The 23,700-nt window shown below is 40.7% G+C and overlaps 1 protein-coding gene across 3 annotated transcripts in view; it reads right to left on the bottom strand.

The window, feature by feature from the left end:
• The window catches only part of CNTRL (centriolin), a 78,829-nt gene extending 55,627 nt beyond the window's left edge, over positions 1 to 23,202 (bottom strand). For 2 of the 3 annotated variants that reach the window (XM_072727488.1, XM_072727486.1), the window contains exons 1-7: positions 23,044 to 23,174; positions 15,708 to 15,955; positions 13,914 to 14,044; positions 10,782 to 10,912; positions 8,900 to 9,041; positions 6,823 to 7,009; positions 2,044 to 2,237 (exon numbers count right to left, since the gene is read on the bottom strand). In XM_072727488.1, coding sequence (XP_072583589.1) covers positions 2,044 to 2,237; positions 6,823 to 7,009; positions 8,900 to 9,041; positions 10,782 to 10,912; positions 13,914 to 14,044; positions 15,708 to 15,924 — 1,002 coding nt within the window. In that variant the 5' untranslated portion in view covers positions 15,925 to 15,955; positions 23,044 to 23,174. Of the gene's footprint in view, positions 1 to 2,043; positions 2,238 to 6,822; positions 7,010 to 8,899; positions 9,042 to 10,781; positions 10,913 to 13,913; positions 14,045 to 15,707; positions 15,956 to 23,043 lie in introns of all 3 variants that reach the window. The other variant, XM_072727487.1, reaches the window with a different exon arrangement.
• Between the last annotated feature and the right edge of the window lie 498 nt (positions 23,203 to 23,700).

The raw sequence follows: 23,700 nt of genomic DNA on the forward strand, positions 1-23,700 counted from the left end.
ACAGATCAAGTCAATCAAGCCAGAATACCCATCTTGAGGGGAGAGGGGTGCAAAAAGAAAGAGAACCATCTAGGATTTCATTAGTTATATGAGAAATTAAATTCTCTAAGTTATGCACAGATCAGAAAAAGAATTGTCAAAAGAAAAAAAAAAGAGAGAGAAGAGCAATAGCTATTTTTTCCTTCAAAGAAAGTAACCCAACAATTTTACAGAATCCGATTCTCTGGGTTGAAAAGGCATTTTAAGTCATTTAGTCCATCTCCCTAGCTAACGTTTTTTTTTTTTATCTTTTCTCTAATCTCTGAGCTTATTATGCCTGTTTCAGTGACAGCAATTCCATTCCAGAGTTATTACAATTTGTCTCAGGACAGTTATTAGAAATTTCTTTTTAGAGGGAAAAACAAAACAAGACAAAAATCAAAGAGGGAGACAAACCATAAGAAACTCTTAATCATAGGAAACAAACTGAGGGTTGCTGGGGAGGTGAGTGGGGGGATGGGGTAACTGGGGGATGGGCATGGAGGAGGGCATGTGATGTAATGGACACTGGGTGTTACATAAGCCTGATGAATCAATGACCTCTACCTCTGAAACTAATAATACATGATATGTTAATTAACTGAATTGAAATAAAAATAACAACAAAAAAGAATGCATGCTCTAGGACTGAGGCAGCCAAGTGTCCCTACATATCCATCTTCAAAAATAATACTTATCGAAAGTTCTTAAATGACCTAGTTAAATGTTTATGAAAAGCTGAATACAAAATTACAGAGAGAATATGATCTCAGGTTCAGAAATATACAAAAATAAGAACCAAGTTAAAAAAAAAATTTCTTTTTTTTTTTTTTTTTTAAATAGACAGCAGGGGGAGGGGGGCATGCGCAGAGCAGAGACACAATCCTAAGCAGTGAGCATGGAGCTCCATCTCAGGACCCTGAGATCATGACCTGAGCAGAAATCTAGAGTCGGATGCTCAACTGACAGAACCACTCAGGTACCCCTAGAAATTTCTTTATTACTAAGTAAAACATTGTTTTGTTGTATTTCTATTTGCCATTTCTTTTTCTAGAGAGTGTGTGTGTGTGTGTGTGTGTGTGTATATTTAAAAAATACCAAGCCATGACCCGGGGTCCCAGGATTGAGTACTGCATCAGGCTCCCCACAGGGAGCCTGCTTCTCCCTCTGCCTTTCTCTGTGTGTCTCAGGAATAAATAAATAAAATCTTTAAAAAAAAAAAAATCAAAGTGCTTTATAATCCGCTCCCCAGAAATAACTACTGTCAAGAGTTTGGTACCTATCTACTGTTTTTCCTCGCATACTATTATCCATGCCACATATGTCGCATCGTCCTTGATACCCTGTTTCCCAGCTTGCTTTCTTCACAGAGCAATAGAGATCAGACGTACGTCCTATCAGGACATACGGCTCCACCTTATTTTAACAACACCATTATTCTACCAGATGGATATCCACGAGGCCCGTTTGAGCTATTTTCAGTACTTTACTAATATAAACAAGATTGTGGTGAATGTCCATGTATATGTGTATATATGTACACACATAATATACATTCTTGCTACCATTTCTACAGAGTATCGTATATAATTATATATTAAATTAGCATAGTATATATTTCCAATATGTAGAACATAGGGTTACATCCCTTTAAATTTGGATAATTTTGCCGATTTGCCTTCTAAAAGTTTTTGCCAATGTATAACCTTACCAACAATGCTGTTGTTATAAATAAAATACAAAAATCTAGGGACAGTCTGAGCAGCTCCTCAGTGTGAGGCTTCACTGTCCTCCTTTATTTTGGACACCATGCCTCACATAACGTAGCCCAAGACAGTACCCATCCCTGGGGGCCCATGCCCCACAGTGTGCAGCCAACAATAATTTGTAGAAACTTCTGCACACATTTCTGTTAAACCACGCCTGCCCCATTCTACAGTCCAGAAGTTTTGTTTTTAGACCCAAGGACAAAGAATTCTCTATTTCCAAAGAATACAGTCAAAGCAATGTGAAACCCAGGCTTACCAATTCATTTTTGGTGTTTAGGTTACTCTCCAGCTCCTCATAGCTCTGTTTTTGTAGTCTGGCCTCCTCTTTCAGTGATTTGTTCAATTTATCTTGACTTTTAATTTCCTCAAGGAACCTTGTCTGCTCACTCCTAAGCTCTTCAGTTTCCATTGTCTTCTTCTCCAGGTCTCTTTCCAGTCTTTCTACCTCATCTGCCAACGCAAATTTAAGAGTTTATTGATCATAACACTTTCCACTTGAAGAAAGGTGAGGCTATTTCTCAAATAATAGCAAAAGAAGTCTTGGAATAGTATAAGTACAATTTTACTTTGAAAACTATTCACAGGGACACCTGGATGGCTCCGTGGCTGAATGTCTACCTTCAGCCCAGGGCAAGATTCCAGGGTCCAGGATCAAGTCCCAAATCGGGCTCCCCACAGGGAGTCTGCTTCTCCCTCTGCCTATGTCTCTGCCTCTCTCTGTGTGTCTCATGAATAAATAAAATCTTTAGAAAAAAAGAAAACTATTCACTGTGGTTTTGGGGGGAAAAGACTATCTTGAGCTAGAAAGTGATTTATATCAAAAAGTAAGAAGGCAATATCATTCAGAAAACGATATTAAAAGATAACACTTTATGGGGTGCCTGAGTGGCTCAGTTGGTTAAGTGCCCCACTCTTGGTTTTGGCTCAGGTCGTGATCTCAGGGTCATGAGATCAAGCCCGGTGTCGGGCTCCATATTCAGTGGGGAGTCAGCTTGAAGATTCTCTCCCTCTGCCCTCACCCCTGCCCCTGGCCCTCTAGCCTACATGTTCTCTCTCTCTCTCAAATAAATAAATAAATCTAAAAAAAAAAAAAGTAACACTACTTCTAAGTATTTCATTTCATTCAAATAGCATGTTGATAAATGAGGTTTTTCCAGGTCTCCTGTTAAAAAACTTGTAATATTTTATCTGATATTAGTAATTACACTTTAAAGGATACTGTAAGCAAGTCTGCAAAATACTTTGTTATCTTAAAAATCTTTCAAAGGCTTCCTGCTACTATGTTTAGGATAGGATCCAAAACTTATATGAAGAACTCACAAAAAAACCTTCATGATTTGGTCCCAAATTCCCTCTCCAGCTGCAGATTTTCTTTCTTTCTTTTTTTAAAAGATTTTATTTTAGTGGGGGGGGTATGGGAGGGGCAGAGGGTAAGGGAGAGGGATGAGCAGACTCCCTGCTGAGCACAGAGCCCAGTGACCCCAGGGCTCATCTCAGGACCCCAAGATCATGACCTGAGCCAAAACCAAGAGTCGGACGCTTAACCAACTGAGCCACTCAGGTGCCCCATCCTGCAGGCTTTTATTCACACCTTCTGTCTGGAACTTTCTTCCTCTATCTCCTATTGGCCTATTTTATACCCTCCAGGTCTTTGTTTTGAAAAAATATTTTGAGAATCCTGCCCTGAATCTATCCTCTCCCCAGGTGAGATGCTTCCCAGGGATGCATTCAAGTCACCCTGTACCTCTGCTGGGCCCTTCGTCATACAATGAGTTACAAAATGTGATCAAGTGGCTAGGCATCTGCCTTTCCCACTAAAGCTTTGAAAAGCAGAAACTGCATCTGACTGGGGGCACCTGAGTGGCTCAGCGGTTGAGCATCTGTCTTCAGCTCAGGTCGTGACGGCGGAGGGGGGGGGGGGTCCAGGATCAAGTCCCACATCGGGTTTCTCCCTCTGCCTGGGTCTCTGCCTCTCTTTGTCTCTCATGAATAAATAAATAACATCTTTAAAAAAAAAAAAAAAAGAAAAGAAACTGCATCTGTCTGGCTCACCAATGGATCCCAAGAGCCTTAAAGGCTCCTAATTAATACTCAGATTCATAAGTAATCATAAGTAATTTAAACATTTCCCCAAAAGTATATTTATATGATGACTTTTCTTTGCATTATTTATATTTTTAAAGATTCTAAAACATTCACTTCAGGGTAACAAATATTGAGTTACGGGATCCAAACTAATAAAAATTTACCATATTTCTCAAGGATTGGATCAAACTATATGAAACTACTGTTTCAGTAAGCCAAAACAGACGAACATCAATTTCAAATGGTTGAACATACAGATTCATTTCCTAACACTCTAAAATAGCTATTTCAGACCTTCATCTTTGTCTTCAAATTCCCATACTCCTTCCATTTTTTTCTCAGCTGATGACCTCATATTTCACTGAGAAAAGTCCTCACTCATGGGGACTTTCTCATTTTCCCACCACCAAAGCAAAACTCCCACACCTGCACAAATCTTTGCTCCCTTCTAATAAAGTATCCCTCTTATCAAGAGACAGTCTTTTGTTTTTCTCTGACCTCATCTTGTCTTTTCAAGGACGATAAGAAATGAGCCATGATGGTCTCTCCACTCCACTCTCAAATACTCTTTATTAGCTTTCAGGTTTACTGCGTTTGCTTCTGCCCATTTCCTGGTCTGGAAGCTATTGATTTTTTTTTTTTAACTTAAATTCTTTTTAAAATTTCACTTATTAGGAACTAGGAGAGAGAAATCATGGGAGGAAACTTCAAACCTTCACCCAAATGCGTCCCCTCGATTCACTCTTGGATCTACAATCTAGCATTTTTTCCTAACCACTCCTTAACTGTGCTGGTCAAGACCATCATGTACTGCCAATCTAAAGCACTTCTCTGTGCTCATCTTACTTTTTCTTTATGTCTCAGCAACACTCAACACAGCTGACCACTTCCTCTCGTGAAATTTTCTCAGGGCTTTTGCAACCCACTATTTCCTGGGTTTCCCCTTACTTGGCCTCTCTTTCTCAGTCTGCTTAGGTGGCTCACCTTGCTCTTCCCAACCCCAGCCTGAGTGAACCAATCAATTCCAATGGGATTAAATATCATTGTTATGCTGACAAGCTCCGCATTTATATCTCCAGTACAGATCTCTCTCAACTCCAGACTCATATTTCCAACCCTCTTCTTGGTTGTCTCACAGACATTCAAACCTAGAATTCTGAAGTCTCCCTTTTGTATACACAATATCACCAATTCAACCATTTACTCAGGCCTGAAGCCTGGGAATTACCCACTTCATTAGAAACTGTTGCCATCTAAATACAGGCCACCAACACTTCTAGCCTAGATTACCACAATAGCCTTCAGACATGTCCCTTTTTTCTCCAATTGCCCTCCTTCAAATCATTCTTCATCCTGCATAAAAAATAATCTTTAAAAAAATATTTTAACTCCAGTATACTTAACATAGTGTTATATTAGTTTCAGCTGTACAATATTGTGATTCAATTCTATGCAATACTCAGTGCTTATCATGATGAGTACTCTAAAAATAATCTTAATAAAATAGATTGTGCCTTATTGCGGCTTAAAAATCCTCATTTGCGGGCAGCCCCAGCGGCTCAGCGGTTCAGCGCTGCCTTGAGCCTGGGGCATGTTCCTGGGGACCCGGGATCAAGTCCCACGTCAGGCTCCCCACATGGAGCCTGCTTGTGTCTCTGCCTCTCTCTCTCTGTGTATATTTATTTTTTTTTAAGATTTTATTTATTTATTAGAGACACAGAAAGAGAGAGACAGGCAGAGACACAGGCAGAGGGAGAAGCCGGCTCCATGCAGGGAGCCTGACATGGGACTTCATCCCAGGTCTCCAGGATCATGGACTGGGCTGAAGGCGGCGCTAAACCGCTGAGATACCCGGGCTGCCCTCTCTCTGTGTATAAATAAATAAAATCTTTACGAAAAAAAAATCATTTGCTTCCCATTGTACCTGAAATAAAATCCAAACCCCAAGGCCCTGTGTCATCTTGCCCCTCCCCCAGCCTTCCCAACTTTTTCTTGAGCTATTCTCCAGTCATACTGATGTTTTATTTTTTTTTTTAAAGATTTTATTTATTGGAATCCCTGGGTGGCGCAGCGGTTTAGCGCCTGCCTTTGGCCCAGGGCGCGATCCTGGAGACCCGGGATCAAATCCCACGTCGGGCTCCCGGTGCATGGAGCCTGCTTCTCCCTCTGCCTGTGTCTCTGCCTCTCTCTCTCTCTCTCTCTCTCTCTCTCTCTCTCTGTGACTATCATAAATAAATAAAAATTTAAAAAAAAAAAGATTTTATTTATTTATTTATTTGAGAGAGAGAGAAAGAGAAAGAGAGAACGAGCAGGGAGGAGGGCTGAGGGAGAGGCAGGCTCCCCTCTCATTGAGGAGCCCAACCTGAGACTCAATCCTCGGACCCTGAGATAATGACCTGAGCCGAAGGCAGATTCTTAACTGACTAAGCCACCCAGGACCCCCATACTGATTTTTCAGTTCCTTAATTTCTTAGCGGCTTTCCAGCCTGAAAGTGCTAGCTGCCCTTTTCCCTGAATATCCCTCTTCACATGGCTAATCCCTTCCCTGCCTATGCCTTCAGCTTATATGTCATTTCCCAGAGAGCCATTCCTTTGCCAAAAGGGGGTTTTCCTGTTATTTTATCTCAGTTTGGTTGCTTTTGATCTTTCTTTTCCACTAAAATACAGGCTGCATGAAGGCCACTACCATATGCCTTGTTCACCATTGTACATCAGTGCCAGATAACAGTGCCTGGCTCACAGTATGTGCTCAATAAATATTTACTGATTCTTAACGATGTTAATGGATAATTACTGTATAATGACATTGATGTTAATTGATTTATGTTGTCATTTTCCAAAAAAAAATTAATAGCATTATAAAGTTCATACTTCAATATATTTTTCTGGATAACTTTTGAAAATAAATTCCTCCCCCACCCAAATTTAGTTTTTTTTAAATGTCACTTACCTAAACTGAATCTCGCAAAAGCTTCTTGTCTGTCCTGACTAGTTACTGGCTGACCTTCCAAACATTCCAATGAGCGAAGGTGAAAAATGGTAAACTGGATATAATGAGGAAGGGTCACAATTGGATTTTCAAGTAGGATCAGAGAAGTCAAATCTTGAAGTGGTTTCAACTTGCTTACATCTTGGAGCTGAAATGATATATAACACTAGTATTAGTATAATTTAATTTTAAAATAATAAAAACACACCTAAAGGAAATAATAAATTAAGAAAATTGATAGCAATATGGCAAGGAACCAATTCAAGGAACCCATTACCCAAAACTAGTGCTCTGAGAAGAGAAACAGAATGGGAGTACGTGAATATCTATAATGTATCAGGGCAGTATTAGGCATTTTCCATATATTGTTTCTTTTATGACTCCTCACAACAACCTGTGATATAAACACCATTTTAATTTTGTAGATGAAAAAAACTGAGGCTCGAAGAAGTTAAATAACCTGCCCAAAGCTCAGAGATTACAAATGAACAAAACAGGATCTGAATTCAAGTCTGTGTTAACTTTCAACCTATTATTCTTTCACTGTACTGATTGAATACATCAAAAATATGACTACTGAAAAGATTGTGGCAAATCTTCATATAATAGTTATAATTGATACTTAAAAGAAATAAGTAAGGATACAGGGAGATACTGAAGATTTTTGAAGATTTGAAGATTTTTGAAGATTTTTATGTTTATCCCAAGACAGATTTTAAAAGGTTGAGAAATGCTACTCCTAATACCTAGTGCAAATACATCTCCACTCACAAGTGAATGTGTATCAATCTCTTACTGATGCTAACGTCAAATATAAACTGAGATAAGAAAGTCATGAAAAATTTAAAGTGGTAATAAATATTTATTGAATGATTTTCCTGTTAACATCAGTTGACACTGAGTACTAACAATCGACTACTTAGAGGAATATTTATAGCAAATTTTAGATTCATGGCTACCTCTTTCCATCACAGCATAAGCCCCAAGAGCTCTAAGGTGATGCTGTGCAACATGGGTTTGGGCTCTGAGGCTCTTGGGCTGTTGTAGTGAAATGGTACAGGGTCACCTCACCAGACTTATAAAGATGAAATAAGAAACCACAGATATTGCAAACTGCACAGCAATTAAACAAATGTTGTTTATTATTAATGACTTCTCCTGATGACGGTTTAAGGAGTTAGCGTCGTAGTCTTTAAAACATTTTCACATCTATCATTTTATCTGAGCTCCAGAACACCCCTGTAAAAAAGGCAGGGAAGGGTTTGTTTTCTCCAATTTACACAATGAGTTTTAGAGAGAGAATGGAATTCTCCAAGGTCACAGAAGGCAGGTCTAGACCCATATTAGGAAGTACATCTTTTATTGTCTATTTTATGACTGATGTTCCTAAAATTAAGCATGATTTTTTCAATTTCAATATAGATGTAAGTAAATTGTTTTTACTTAATACTTATTGATCATCTAACTGTATAAATGTCAGAAAATAATAAATTATACTTCAAAGAAAAGAATACACAATTATTAGATTATGTGAGCCATGATGACAATATTGCTCTACAATAAAAGAGCTAGTAATTAACCTCCTATAACACCTGACACTATAATCAAGCTTAATTCGTAAGTCTGAAAAAAACAAAAAAAGAACTTGGTTCCAGGCATTCAGGACCTGAATTCAGGCACCAGTTGTGTGACTTTGGGTCACACAACTTAACCTGGAAAAAGACGATTCTACCTGATAGTATTCAAAAAATAATCTTTTATTGATTCCATAAAATAAGTTTTCTGAGGCTCAAATGAAATGCTGCAAAATCCTAAGAGGTCAACTCTCAGTTACATGGAATCATGCAAAACCAGAAATGCCTATATTTAATTACCTTAGAAAGTCCCTAGAGGTTATGTCTGAATTTGATGTGTGGTCAAAGGACCAAGAATCTTAAAAGAAGAAATCTCATTTTTTAAAGACTTAGATTTTTATCTTTTTTTCAACAAGTCTAAAAATTTGAAGAAAAAAAAATCCTTGCTACTTTGAATAACTTACCGATGATATCTTGTTGCCTTTCAGATTCAGGATTTGCAAAGATTTTAACTTCTTCCCTAACCATACTGGGATATGTTCGATTTCATTTCCTGCAAGGTTCAGCTTTTGCAGATTATATAAATTTTCTATGCCTTCAATTTTGCTGGAAACCAAAGGGTAAAATCAAATTTAGTAAGTATAATGACAGAGTCCCTCCACTGTATGTTTAGAATAAATAGGCTTGGTTTTATGTGGAATTACTTTTCATAATTATAATTTGCTAACCCTTTTTATAAACAAGAACCAAACAAAAGTGGCTAAAAAAAATTTGACCAGAACAGCTAAACTGCCAATTCTTCATTACTGGGTCCAGGAATCCTATCTTACCATCAGACTTTAGGATCCTATAACACCAAAAAGAAGAGTCTATCCATGGCACTCTCACTACCCACTGTGAAGAGTCCTGGGGGATAGCCAGGGGAGAGCTGAAAAACTCTACAGCACATACTCCTATGTTACAGCCCTACACAAGAGAGATCTTATTAAGTCATGACCAAAAGATTAGCTATGACAGTAGGATTTGGCTGCCATTTTGAACTGAAGGACTCACTAGGACACTATATTTATAAACATATATATTTTAATCAGAATATTTAAATCAATAAAACATTTATCATTCATATTGATGAATTTTCATTGATGAAATATTTTCCCAATTTAATTGTCTGTTTAATTCCTTGGTAAATTTTCCATATGGACAAATATTTCCAAGCTTCTTCTCATTTTTATTTTATTGAAATTATTTTTATCAGGATCAATTATTTTTTATACAAACTTTGTATTAAGGATTGATTCTTTTCCCTCTTTCATTTTTTGCCCTATTATAGCTTCTGCCAGTATTTGTGGTTTTGTTTTTTGGCCAATACGTATACTGAGTCTAAGGTGGAGGGAAAGTATACAGATGTAAAGATTTTCAAGATTTAATAATTGCATCATGTTAAAAAAAAAAAAGAAATGAAAAGAAAACTTGTTATAAAGATTTCATTTATCCGAAAGACAGAAAGCACAAGCTGGGTTGGGGCAGGGCACCGAGGGAGAGGGAGAAGAGACTCCTCACCGAGCAGGGAGCCCATGCCGGGCTCGGTCCCAGGACCGAGATCATGACCTGAGCCCAAGGCAGACACTTTTAACTGACTGAGCCACCCACGCGCCCTTATATAACAAGTTTTCTATGTGCGGTTTTTTTGCCACTGTCAGCTTATGTTTTATTTCTCACAGTAATATGTATTATGAAGTGGAAACATGACTGAGTGTATTTCTTATAGCAAAGAAGAACATCAGGATAAGCAAATAAGTTCAAAATACACTGAAATATGTTTAGGATCAAAATGATTAAAACACTGCTTCATGTCAACTTTCTTAATGTAATAAGGCAGTGGATCAAAGACTGAAAAATTCCTGTCAAAAATGGAATTAGGATAAAATTTGGTATTCGTGTTATTTCCTTTGATGATGCTGGAAAGATACTGGGACACATGGGTGGCTCAGTGACTGAGCATCTGCCTTTGGCTCAGGTCGTGATCCCGGGGCCCTGGGATCGAGTCCTGCATCAGGCTCCCCTTGAGGTGCCTGCTTCTCCCTCTGCCTGTGTCTCTGCCTCTGTGTCTCTCGTGAATAAACAAATAAAATCTTTATTAAAAATGCTAGAAAGATATTATTCTTTTCTTTAGTAATGCCAAAACACGAAAGCAGTTACCATTTGTGAAGGGCTTGACTAGCAATCAAGGATCCAAGTGCCTGTTGTTTCTTTCATAGGACTTTCAATTCAGTAACGTGGGCAGCATTAATCTACTTCTTTAACAATGACAATCTTGCAGTGCTACCTGAAAAAGTATTTACTTACCGGATTTTGTTATACGATAAGTTGAGTTCACGTAATTTTAACAGTTTGTCCACTTTCTCAATCTTCCCTATTAGATTATAGCTGAGATTCAGTACTTCAAGTTTAAGACATTTTTCCAAGTTTTCGATATACTAATTGGAAACAAATGGATAAATACTTTATATGACAGATGCCTTGATATAAAGTACAACATGTATGTGCATCAGGGGCTGTTTTGATCAGTCACCAGAAAATAACCCTTCCTGCTCTCCTGGACAGTCCCTTGGTAGGGTTTCCCTTGACCAGGAATAGTAGCTCTCCTCACCCCTCAGTGGATAACATTTCCTGTGTATCAAGAAAATCAGATTATCCAACAAGAATTCCACCTCAACTTTTCCTCCACTTCAACTTTTCTATGCCTCCCCCTCCTCTCCTTCCTTCTTCAAAGTTCAGCTGGCACTTATGCTCTTGTATGACCTCATCTACCTCCTCTCGCCAGGCTCTTGAATCTTTAATCTCTTTCTCTCCTGGATCTTCCCCTCAAGTTTAAAAAGTCATTACTCAATAGATACCCATTAAGCACTTACTACATACCAGATGCAGCACTAGGCAATAGATAGCAGTGAACTAGACAACCCCCCTGCTATAGGAGCCTTTGTTCAACAGGCTCAGTCTCCTCAGTCTCCTCTGTATACAACAAATCACCAAGCACTGAATCTGTTTTCCTACCAAATTCTCATTTTAGCTCCTTTATTTGTGGCCACGTTCTCATAAAAGTTGTATACATTTGCTCATTCTGCCTTCCATTTATTCTATTGGGAAGGCAAAATATCTTCTGCTTTTACTATGTATTCAAATTGTTCTCTCCAAGATTGCCATTCATCCATCCATCCCACAAATATTTATCAAACACAGATTATGTGCCAAGAGCTGTTCCAGGTACTAGAAATATATTGGTGAATGAGGAAACCAAGGTTCTTGTTTTCATTCACAGAGAAAGCCAGTAAATCAACATTTTCAGACGCTGAAGTGTACCAACAAGAAAATAAAGATAACATGATGTGACTGCATGCAAGGCACCCAGAGGGCAGATTTGTCTGCTGTGTCCACTGTGTAAGCACATATGCCTGGCATATGGCAGGCACTGAATAAATATTTATTAATGGAAAGACTGAGAGTCACTGAGAAGGTAGCCAATTGCAACTGGGTGGTAAGAGAAGACCTCCCAGAGGAAGTACACTGAGCTGAGACCTAAATAACAAGCCAGCTGTGTGAACACCTAGAGGCAGGGAATAACAGGCAGAGAAGAAAAATACAAAGGCCCTAGAAGATTGAATTTGGTTTGTGAAATAGAAAGGCTTTTTTAACTGCCAAATCCAAACAACTTCTAAATTTTCATCCTACTTAGTGGTTCTGTGACATTTTATATCATCCATTTCTGCTTGAAATTCTCCCTCCTTTGGCCTCCATTCATCATACTCTTAGATCTTCTGTTTTAATAACCCCTTCAGATTTTTTCATTGTATATGCCTCTCCTGTGTGTGCTTTCACTCCCTCTCTAATTCCCCCTCACTATTTATCCTCTTAATCCCAGGAATTCCTCTAGGAAGCTCTACGTTCCCAGAGATCAGAAACTAAGCTTATTTACCTGTATATATTCCTACAGCTTAACATAACGCCTGGCGTATATAACCTGGCGTATATAACCACAGTAAAATATTTACTACTTTGATTTCATTTTTGCAACTTGTAAACTCTAGAATGTCTACTTTTTCCTTTTTTAATTACACAAGACATAAATACATTCTAACAGAAATTTCAAACAAAACATAAGAAGCTCTTTTCATCAGGTCTCCAAACCCCGGTAAAAAAAAAAAATACCACTGATCAAAGGTAACCAATGTTAAGAGGCTGACATATAAGCATCTGTATCTTGTTTATATCCACATACATGTATAGAAAAACAGAATTTTTAGACCTTACTATACAAAATGTTTTAGAACTTTTATCGTTAAATATACCGTGGACATTGTCCCACATTTATACATAGAGCTCTACTTATTTTTTTTAAGAAACTTAATAGTATTTCATGGTCTACAGCATCATAATTTATTTAACTGATCCCCTATTGACAGACATTTGGTTACTTCCAATTTTTCTATTTTAAATAATGCATAATAAATATAACTATACAGACACTTCTAGGTACATGTAATATCATTAGAACAGACATCAAGGAGTAGAACATCTAGGCTGGTAAGTATAAATTCAGTAAGTATAAACTCAATTGCTGGATCAAATAAGTACACTTGAAATTTGGATAAATGCTACCAAACTGTCTTTCTAAAATGCAGGAGCAATATATATGTCCCACTAAGACAATATGATAATACTTCCCACAACTTTCTGAACACTGAAATAATCCTTTTAATTCTTCTCCATTAGACGTACAAGAATGAAAATTATATCAAACTATTGGTTTATTTCATATTTTTTATATTAATGAGGTTGAACATACTTTCATGTTATCATTAGCCATTTACAACACTTTTGTGAACAACCCTGTTCATATCCTTTGCACATTTTCCATTGAGCTGTCTGAACTGTCAAGGCTCTTTATATTATATGGGTATTGTTATTATATGTAAAACACTCCCTGCCAGTTTGTTGTTTTTCTTTTTACATTTTAAAAGATATCTTTCATTAAACACTTTTTAATCTTTATGTACACTAGTCTGTCAATATTTTTCTTTGTGGTATTAGAGTTGGTGCTTGCTTAAAGGGCCCTCCCAACTCTAAGATTCTAAAATATATTCTCCTATATTCTTTCCTAATGCTTCTATCATATTTTTGTGGGCTTTGTTTTGGTTTCATTAAATCTTCAACCTTCTGGACAGCCCAGGTGGCTCAGGGGTGTAGCGCTGCCTTTGGCAGTTTGCCAACTCCATCTCTAAAAGAATCCAACAATGTATAGAATAGGCGCTTATGAATGTGAAGATGGCATACTTCTGATAATAGAACTTTCTCTGGAAACAATACAAGCTCTGCTACAAATTAGGTGACATTAGGATGAGATGCTACTGTAAATCTAATACAATCTTTTAATTTTAAGTTTCAAACACAGAAAAATTAAAGACAATGCTTGTAACCTACCCTGAACTTCTTGCCACCACCTTTAGCAAGTGAAAGGTTCAGAGATTTTACCAAGGCCAAATTGTCCTGTTTAGTAAGTTTTCTAACAAGGGCCTCTGTAATATATCGGACTCCTGCATGTGAATCAGCTTCTGAAATTACAGAAACAGATCATCATCAGTAGAAAAGGACATCTCTGAGAAATGCATTATTTTATGTTACATAACAAAAAACAATGGGAAGCCCCTATGGCGCAGCGGTTTGGCGCCGCCTGCAGCCCAGGGTGTGATCCTGGAGACCCGGGATCGAGTCCCACGTCGGGCTCCCTGCATAGAGCCTGCTTCTCCCTCTGCCTGTGTCTCTGCCTCTCTCTCTGTGTCTCTCATGAATAAATAAATAAAATCTTAAAAAAAAATTTCTTTTAAGCCATGCAAATATAAAAACAGCTGGTTAGTTCTGAGATGTTTTAGTAATATCCTACTTTAAACAGCATTATATCATAGTAATAACTACAAACATATATAATAAGGTCAATAAGTTATACTTCATAATTATTTATTATTATAAAATATTTTATATTTATAAAATTTAATTTGTATGACAAACCTTTTAAATAGAAATTACTATTCCCATTTATTTAAAAAAATTATAATAGTTTGCCCAAGATCTCGTGGCTAATGATATGCAAATCAAGGACTTGAACCCTGGCAGATGAATCCAAAACTCATACTTATTTTTTTTTTTTTTTGGTAAAACTCATACTTTTAATTATGAGTCAGAAAACAATTAATGCTGGGTTCAGTTCCAGGCTGTACAGCAAAGATTCCCAATGATTATTTATAATAAGTTAATATTACATTTATTTTGGTTCAAAATAAAATGATTTTTTTCCTTTAATTTGAGCAATTCTAGGAAAGAAAATTACTAATATTCTAAAATATTAATGAAATTAGAGTCAGCAACGTACCAAAGGGCAGCAAAAGTATAGTCTAAACTCAACTCTTGATGAGTAAAAACTGATCAGACAGGTAGCTGTGATTTTATGACTGCACAAAGAAATCACATAGTTTTCATTCACAGTCATGTTAAATAGTCTCTTAGAAAAAAATAATACATTTCTGAAAACAGATTCCCACACTAACAGACTGCTTTTAAGAAAAAAATAAAAACAAAACCTTGGTAGAACATAGACATGTCCCTTACGGGGACATGATAAACAATTTGCTGATAAGCAGACTGGAATAGCCCAGGGGTGGATAACATTTTTGTACTGAATTAAGTAAGGTACTCCACTCTGAAGTGAATAGATATGCTTTTCCTCTAACCAAGGATGATGGTAAATTTGGCATATGGGCTTTAAGGCACTCTTAAAGGCACCACAGGAAATAAAGCTTCCTCTTTCTGGAAACCCTTCTCCTAACCCTTTCAGACAGCTTCATCCTCACCAGAAGCCTTCAAACTCCACAGTCTTGATACACTTTCTGTTGGTATAAACAATAAGTCATGTTAGTATGAAGATATGTATTTCACTTGGACCAGAAATATAAGTTTGGTAATTTTCCATCTCTACTTAAGAGTATGTGTTCAAACTCTTAGATTAAAAAGCATTACCTTGGGGACCCCTGGGGGGCCCAGCGGTTTAGCGCCTGCCTTCGGCCCAGGGCATGATCCTGGAGTCCCGGATCAAGTCCTGCATCGGGCTCCCCGCACGGACCCTGCTTCTCCCTCTGCCTGTGTCTCTGCCTCTCTCTGTCTCTCGTGAATAAATAAATAAAATCTTTTTAAAAATAAATAAATAAAAGTAAAAAGCATTACCTTTATGGTCTTGGTAGTCTAAAACCACTGTGCTTTCATCTGTAATCTCAACTTGCTCGTGCCACGGTCCTCCAAAATGAAAAGGCAGAGTCTCAGATCCACTTAGAGGCGAAAGTGACCTAGATCTCATATTGGACGTAAGGGATGGTGGACTAGGAGAGTGAGATGATGGTGGCATCTTTGCTTTCGAAAACTTTTGCTGAGAACCTTTCTTCATGGCAAGAATACGACCAGATGTCCATCAAAACCTGTAAAAGTTTTCAGCATATTTAACAAGGTTAATTTTTTAGAGCTCTCGAAACTATTAATCTACTTCTAGAATTTTTTTAAAGTTCTGTGCCCAAAGTGGGGCTTGAACTCATGACCCTGAGATGAAGAGACGCATGCGCTAACAAATGAACCAGCCAAAGGGTCCGATTTCCAGAGTTTTGAAGATGACAAAGTTATAAACTCAGAGGTTATACATGCTAGAAAGCATACTATTCCAAGCTGATGGGAGCAGATACTGCTTCAAACACTGATCACTTTTCAGTGGGAAAAGAGACTTCCAGAGGGTCCTGGTTTGTTTGATACCTGCTCCAGCCAGAAGTCTGACCTGTCATTTCTCTTCTCTATTGGACCAAACTAATCACAACACTTCCCATACCCACAAAGGGTCTTGGAATGTAGGAAGCTGGAAATGTTTGGCGACCAGCAATGTTTAATAATGACGAGTACTCCCTCCTTGATGAAGTTTCTTTTTTGCTCTGGGACACCACATTCTCCTGGTATCCTCCTGCCTCCGTGGCCACTCTTTGGCTTCCTTTGCTGGCTCACAGTCCTCTATTCAATCTTTATTTTATTTATTTATTTTTTTATTTTATTTATGATAGTCACACAGAGAGAGAGAGAGAGGCAGAGACATAGGCAGAGGGAGAAGCAGGCGCCATGCACCAGGAGCCCGACGTGGGATTCGATCTCAGGTCTCCAGGATCGCGCCCTGGGCCAAAGGCAGGCGCCAAACCGCTGCGCCACCCAGGAATCCCCCTCTATTCAATCTTTAAATGTCAGAGCTCCTCATATCTCTCCCATTTTCTCTCCAAACTCATTTTAGACAATCTAATACACACCCATGGTTCCAAATGTCACCTCTATACTGATGTTTATATCTTCAATCCAACCTCTGAGGTCCAGATACCTGTTTCCAATTGTCTACTTGATATCTCATTGCCATCCTAAATTCAACATGCCCAAACAGAATTTATCACTTCCCCCATTCCCCACTCATTTTCCTCCCATAAAGAACAATGCATGAATCATAAGTGTACAGCTCTATTTTTATACAGTGAATACAACCAGATCAAGAAACAGAATTATTACCAGAACCCCAGAAACCACTTTGTGCCCCTTGCATTCATTAACCCATATACATGAGTAATTACTACCCTGATTTCCAATACCAGAGATTTTTTTAAACTATTTAGGATATTTAAGTATTTCTACATGCAACATGGGGCTCAAACTCAACTCTGAGATCGAGCTGCATGCTCTTCCAACTGAGCCCGTCAGGCACCCCATAAACTATTTTTGAACTATACGTAAATGAAATCATAGAATATCTTTTGTATCTGCCTTCTTTGTTAAACATTATGCTTCTGATATTCATTCACGTTTGTCTCATGCTATTTGAGAAAAATCTGATTGCTCCAAACTCGCATGCCTACTATTGCTAGTCCACAAAATCAATTTTGTTGAAGTTTAGGTCTTTCAGAAGAAATGAAAGCATTTATTGGTGAAAGGAATCTTAGTTAAATCCCTTATTTGTCAGAAAAGAAAATTAAAGCCCAGAACGGTAAATGACTTGGTCAGACACAATGCTAGCTGCAGTAACAATGAGAATCAAGATTCCTCTCAAACTAATTTGTAAGTGAAATCACATAAACTAATCTAATAGAATGTAGGTTCCATGAAAGTAGGGATATTGTTCACTGATTTATTCCAGGCCTGGGACAGAGCTTAGCAAAGAGCAGATAATGAATATTTATCTAATGAATTATTCATGAAGATGTGGAACAATTCATTTTCATGAATTACTCATGAAAAACTGATAAATGAATTTATTTAGTACCTTGACAAAAGGCATCTTCTTGTGCAATATTAGTCCTCCACACTAAGAGTCCTAATGTATAAGGTTAGGTTTACACAAAAAAGATCTTCATGATATAGAATTACTTTTATAAGCACAATCAATCTAAAAACATTGCAAAAAATTTAAGTTTGACAAACTTTTAGACAAAAAATATCTTATAAAATGGATAGGTATTGAGCAAGGCTGTTTAACAATGATCCTATTTTTGCTCAATATTCATAATCTCCCCTACTCTCTTCCTAAAATGTGAAGACAAAACACAAACCAATTTTTAGAAAAATTATCAATTCAAAAATTTTGGGCAGCTCCGATATGAATGCTATATAAATTGGTATTAAAGAGATATTATGGGACGCCTGAGAGGCTCAGTGGTTAAGGGTCTGCCTTCGGCTGAGGGCGTGACCCTGGGATCTGGGATCAAGCCCCACATTGGGCTACCCACAGGGAGCCTGCTTCTCTCTCTGCCTGTGTCTCTGCCTCTCTCTCTGTGTCTCTCATGAATAAATAAATAAAATTTTTATAAATAAATAAATAAGTAAGTTAAGGTTTGATAGTAAACACCTTCACAGGTATATGAGTATTATTATACAGGCTGGAATTATAAGTAAACTAAATTGTTAAGATGGTTGGAACATATATATGGTATAGAGAGGGGCCATTAATGTAGTCAACTAACCAACAATTAGCAGATGTAATACCTTTGAATGATGATATAGTCATTCTCAGAATGCTGATCTTACCCAAAACATATCTAGAATTCCTCTTTGGGTCCTGCTTTCAGAATTAATTCATACATCTCACCAGAAAATCTGACCCATCATTTCAGCTACACTTTAACTTTCCCAATTTGATCATTAACTTTACAATCTGTCAAATATTATAATAAGCTATTACATCACATCAAAAGGATTAAATATAACAATTCCACAAAATAGGTGCTATTATCTCCCCCTTTAAAGACTATAAGGTTAAGTAATGTGTTCAAAGTCCCATAACCAATTGGTTAATCCAAGGGTTGGATTTCAAAGCCCGTGTCTTCATTACTGTGTCATACTGCTGACTGAGTTTTCTGGAGTACAGATCATGTGTGATTTGCTCTCTAGAGCCTAGCATGGTGCCTCACACAAAATAGACCAGGATAAATGACACTAAGTGTGACCTTGATCAATAGATACTGTAAGACAATTCCTGAAGGAAAAACAGAAAATTTAATATATAACATCACAGAACTCATGATCTAGCTTCTTAAGATGACTAGTTTGAAGAGAATAAAAACCTGTGGTATCTGTTTTTAAAAAGTGATTACTATTTCACAGTTATACATCACAATATGGTGCAACTGCCCTATGCCAATAGTCTAGTTCACTTTAAACTACAAACTTCTATGTGTCTTTACTTTCTCTTTCATTTTTTCACGTTAAATTATCAATATAGGTCAGAAAAGCCTGCTCCAAGTCACATAACTGATATTAATGCCAGTGACAACACTGTTGGTCCTAACTTACCAAGTGTGGCAAAAACTTCTATTGCTACTATCACATCACTCTGCCACGGAAAAAAAATCTCTTAGTATTAGTAATACTGATTCTGTACCGGCTTGTAATGGTGTCTCTTTCTAAATAAGAATAATATACTTGAGGACAGCTAAGAGGTATATGCTTTAAAAATAAAATTGTAAAAATAAGTAAACAAATAAGATAAAAGAGAGTTATATGGATTCTTGAATTACATGTAGTTTTCATAAGGGCAGGAGATTAAAAAATAAAAAAGGGGAGTGACGGGGACCAACTCTCACTTCTGTATACCTTTCTCTACCCTGTAACAAGATAGAAAATTATATTATTAGAATAATAGATGTTGCCCTATGCTACAGAGATATGCTTCATACTTTTTTGAGTTTCTTGGCAAAAAAAAAAAAAAAAAAAAAGCACATCTTTTTATGCAACATAATTATTCTGTATCCCACATCTTAATCTTCTCTCTAAATCTTATCAATTCTTATAATACTGAACCACCCTGAATTCTCCTCATAACATCCTAATGACTAAGACCTTTCAGGCCTTACTAGACTATTATGAGGTCCTCTGTTACCTCTCTTGATCACAAAAACTCTGCTTTACTCATTTGTAGATTTTAAGAAAATGTATTAGAATGGATTTCTGTAATCCAGATCAATTCCTTTCTTTTATGAATTGTAACATGAAAGAGTAAGTGATAGTTCCAAAGTCACAGTGCATTCCCAGATCCCCTTCCCAGGTTGCCAGAGCTCCTGTAAGGCCTGGACACTGAAACAACAGATATGTATTATTATCTCATAAAATAGCTAACTCAGTAACAGTGCACTGGGCTGTGTTTGAGAATGGCTAGCATTAGTTCAGAGACGAGCACCTAGACCATAAATTATCAACTACAATTTTAAGGGAGAGATGGGGATGTTGTGTGAGAGATGAAGATGTAGTTTGCAATCACACAGAGACCCAGCAATAAAAAAGAGAAGACAGCGGACAGGTAGGGCTAGAGTGTGTGAAGGAGTAGGACAAAGAGAAAACAAAATAAGCAGGAAAGTGCAGAGCTGGAGACATATTTTGAAGGCCCAGAAGGGGGTCTGCAGTACAAGAGAAAGTTACTGGAATGATGTGATCATCAGAGTCACATGACCAGGTCAGGAAGCACTGTCCACCGTATCACGCCCTTGCCCTGACACACAGCTTACTAGAGATCATACCGTGCCCTCTATTCAGCTTTTCCTCACACTTCTAATTTTCCATCTTCTTTGATCTTCTTCAAATAAGACAGACCTCCATTATCCCCAAACCCTCTCTTCCCAGTCCATCCCAATATGCAAATAACCACCCCCATTTCTTGACCTCCATATCCTGCTCCATCCTGTAGACTTTTAATCATATCTCAGTACTTTCCCTACAGTTCTACTTCATCCCATTCCTTCTGACCCATTTAACTTTTAACCTTCTCTAGACCTTTCAAATATGCTGGTTCCCACCCCTCTCCAAAGGTAACCCTCCCATCTTGTGCTTGTCAACCTCTGCCTTCTATCCTTCATCCCATTCTCATGGCCAAGTTTTCCCCACAAATTCTGCCCCAATTCCCTAACCTTGGTCTCCATTTATCTGTGGTTCTTTGGAGTATCCTACCTCCGCACCTCCATATCTGTCCTGATTCTCCACAGTACTCATCTCAGCAAATATCCTGACATCCTGATCCATTCCAATACCAACTTCAAATTATTCTCCTCCTCCAACAAAACAGCCAAACCAACCTCTACACATTGCTCTTCATCGCAGTGTGACTGCTTCGCTGCAAGCCTTTTGCTCCTAACGCTCTGACTTATGTGCCCTTCTTCATCCTATTACTGTCCTGGGTTCTCCTCTCAAATCTCTCTCCGTTACTCTGGTAACCTAAAACCCAGGCTGCCCATCTCCTCCTATTAATTTATTTATTCAGTATGTCAGTTGTATTGAGTAACTTCTATGCACTAAGAACTATGTCAGGGGATCCCTGGGTGGCGCAGCGGTTTGGCGCCTGCCTTTGGCCCAGGGCGCGATCCTGGAGACCCGGGATCGAATCCCACATCGGGCTCCCGGTGCATGGAGCCTGCTTCTCCCTCTGCCTGTGTCTCTGCCTCTCTCTCTCTGTGTGTGACTATCATAAATAAATAAATTAAAAAAAAAAAAAAAAGAACCATGTCAGGCTTCAAAAACAGAACTGGGGAAGCAGGGTTTCTACACTCAAGACGCACAAAAGTCTTCCATCTCCCTATTATGCGCGGTCTTGGCCCCAAGGAGTCTCCTTTATAGCATCTTACAGTGTGAACAACCTGATTCTTGTTTCTAAGCTATAGGAGAGCAGAGATCCAACTGTCTGATGTACAACGAGTATTTGAGTGAACGAAAAGACGACTGTGCTAAGCACTCTAAAGCCATCATTAGCAAGTTGGAATTCCCACCGAGGACGTGTAAGGGCAGAACTGCCACCGTCATCCACACGTGGCAGTCTTTGAGAAGAGCCTGGATTCCGGAAATAAGCAGCCTGAGTTCAAATCCTGCTTCTCCGCTTCCTGTGGGACATTAGGGAAACGGACCTCGGTGATCCTCAGCTGCATCGCTTTTAGACTCAAGATGGTTCCCTCATGCAGCTGTTCGCAATTCTGAGTTAGTAAGGACTTGGGGCGGAATTCGGCCCCGGGTGTGCCCTCCAAGGTCAGCAGCACGTACTTTTACAAGAGTAAAATGGCACATTTTAAAACAGTAAAATTGCTCAGGAAGATTAAGGAGGGCGTCCCCAGTCACGTTTACACGGGGGCGGAGTCGAGGCCTGAACCCACCTTCGGACGAGAAAACCACCCGCCACACCACAGTCCTTGCTCTTCCCTTTAGCACTTGTCCCCAGTGTCCTGCCCTCGCCCCGCCCCAAGCTGCATCCAGGCCGCACCGAGGCACCGGGGGACCTGAGGCACCTGAGGCACCTGAGGCACCTGAGGCACCGGTGCGCACGACGCCCCCCCCCCCCCCCCCGCGTCCCGCACACGACCCCTCCCCTCCTCTCTCTCCTGTCCTCCCCCCTCCTCCTTCCCCCTTTCTCCCTCCTCTCCCCTACCCTCTCTCTCCCCCTCCCTCCTCCTTCCCGCCTCTTGCTCCCCCTTCTCCCTCTCTCCCCTCCCCCTCTCTGCATCCCCTCCCTCCTCCTTCCCCCTCTCTCGCTCCCTCTCCCCTCCCTCCCCCTCCCCCCTCCCTCCTCCTTCCCCCTCTCTCGCTCCCTCTCCCCTCCCTCCCCCTCCCCCCTCCCTCCTCCTTCCCCCTCTCTCGCTCCCCCTCTCCCCTCCATCCCCCCTCCCTCCACCTCCCTCCTCCTTCCCCCTTTCTCCCTCCCCTCCCCCCTCTCTCCCCTCCCCCTCCCTCCTCCTTCCCCCCTCGCTCGCTCCCCTCCCCTTCCTCCTCTCTCCCCCTCCTGCCCCCTCTGCATCCCCATCCCCCCTCCCTCGTCATCCCCCCTCCTCCCCCCTCCCCTCCCCGCCCCGCCCGCCCGTTCCGGGCCCTCCCCTCCTCCTCGTCCAATCCCAATTCCCAGGAACACGCCCCCGCGCCACACCGTCCCCGCCGGCCCACCCCGCGCCCTCCCGCCGCCGCCGCCGCAGGCCCCCACGGCCCCGCCCGGTGCCCGAGAGCAGCCGCGCCCGGGCCCAGCACCCACCGCCGAGGAGCCGAGCGGAGCAGGCCGCGGGACGAGCGGTCGGAGACGCGCAGCCCGTCCCCTCAGGCGTCCGGCGACGCGCCGGCCATCTTGTTGTGTGGCGCCGGTTGCCCGGGGCCGCGCGCCGTGTGGGCGGGGCCAGCCGAGGCCACGCCCCGCGCCGTTGAGGGGGCGGGGCTCGCCTCCCGCCGCTCCTGCCGCCGGGCCGGGGCGCGGTTCCCGCCGGGTCCCCCTGCAGCCCCGCTGCGGCTGCGCGGCGCCGAGGCCGGGACACGGGCTGCGGGGGCGCCGGCGCGAGCCCGACCTGCCCGACCCGGGGCTCGCACGCGGGCGCCAGCTCCTGGGCGGCGGGGGCCGCGGCCAGCTCGCCCTCGGAGCCCCCCGGCCGGACGCGGAGGCCCCGCGCTGGGACTCCGCTGCCGCCCGACGTGGAGCGAGGCCGGGAGCCCCCGCGGCCGAGGGCCCTCGCGGAGCGTCCGAGCGGGCTGCAGCGGGCTTGCCGGGACCTGTGCGTCTCAGCGCGCCCACCGCGAAGGTGGGTCCGCGGGCTGCGAATCAAAGATAAAATCGTCGTCGGCGGGCGGGGGGCTGCGGGGTCCACCCGGCCCCAGGTCGGGCCTCGGGGTGCGGGATCCGGCCCCAGGTGAGGCTCCACGC

Source organism: Vulpes vulpes, chromosome 12, assembly GCF_048418805.1.
Source record: "Vulpes vulpes isolate BD-2025 chromosome 12, VulVul3, whole genome shotgun sequence".
NCBI lineage: Eukaryota > Metazoa > Chordata > Mammalia > Carnivora > Canidae > Vulpes > Vulpes vulpes.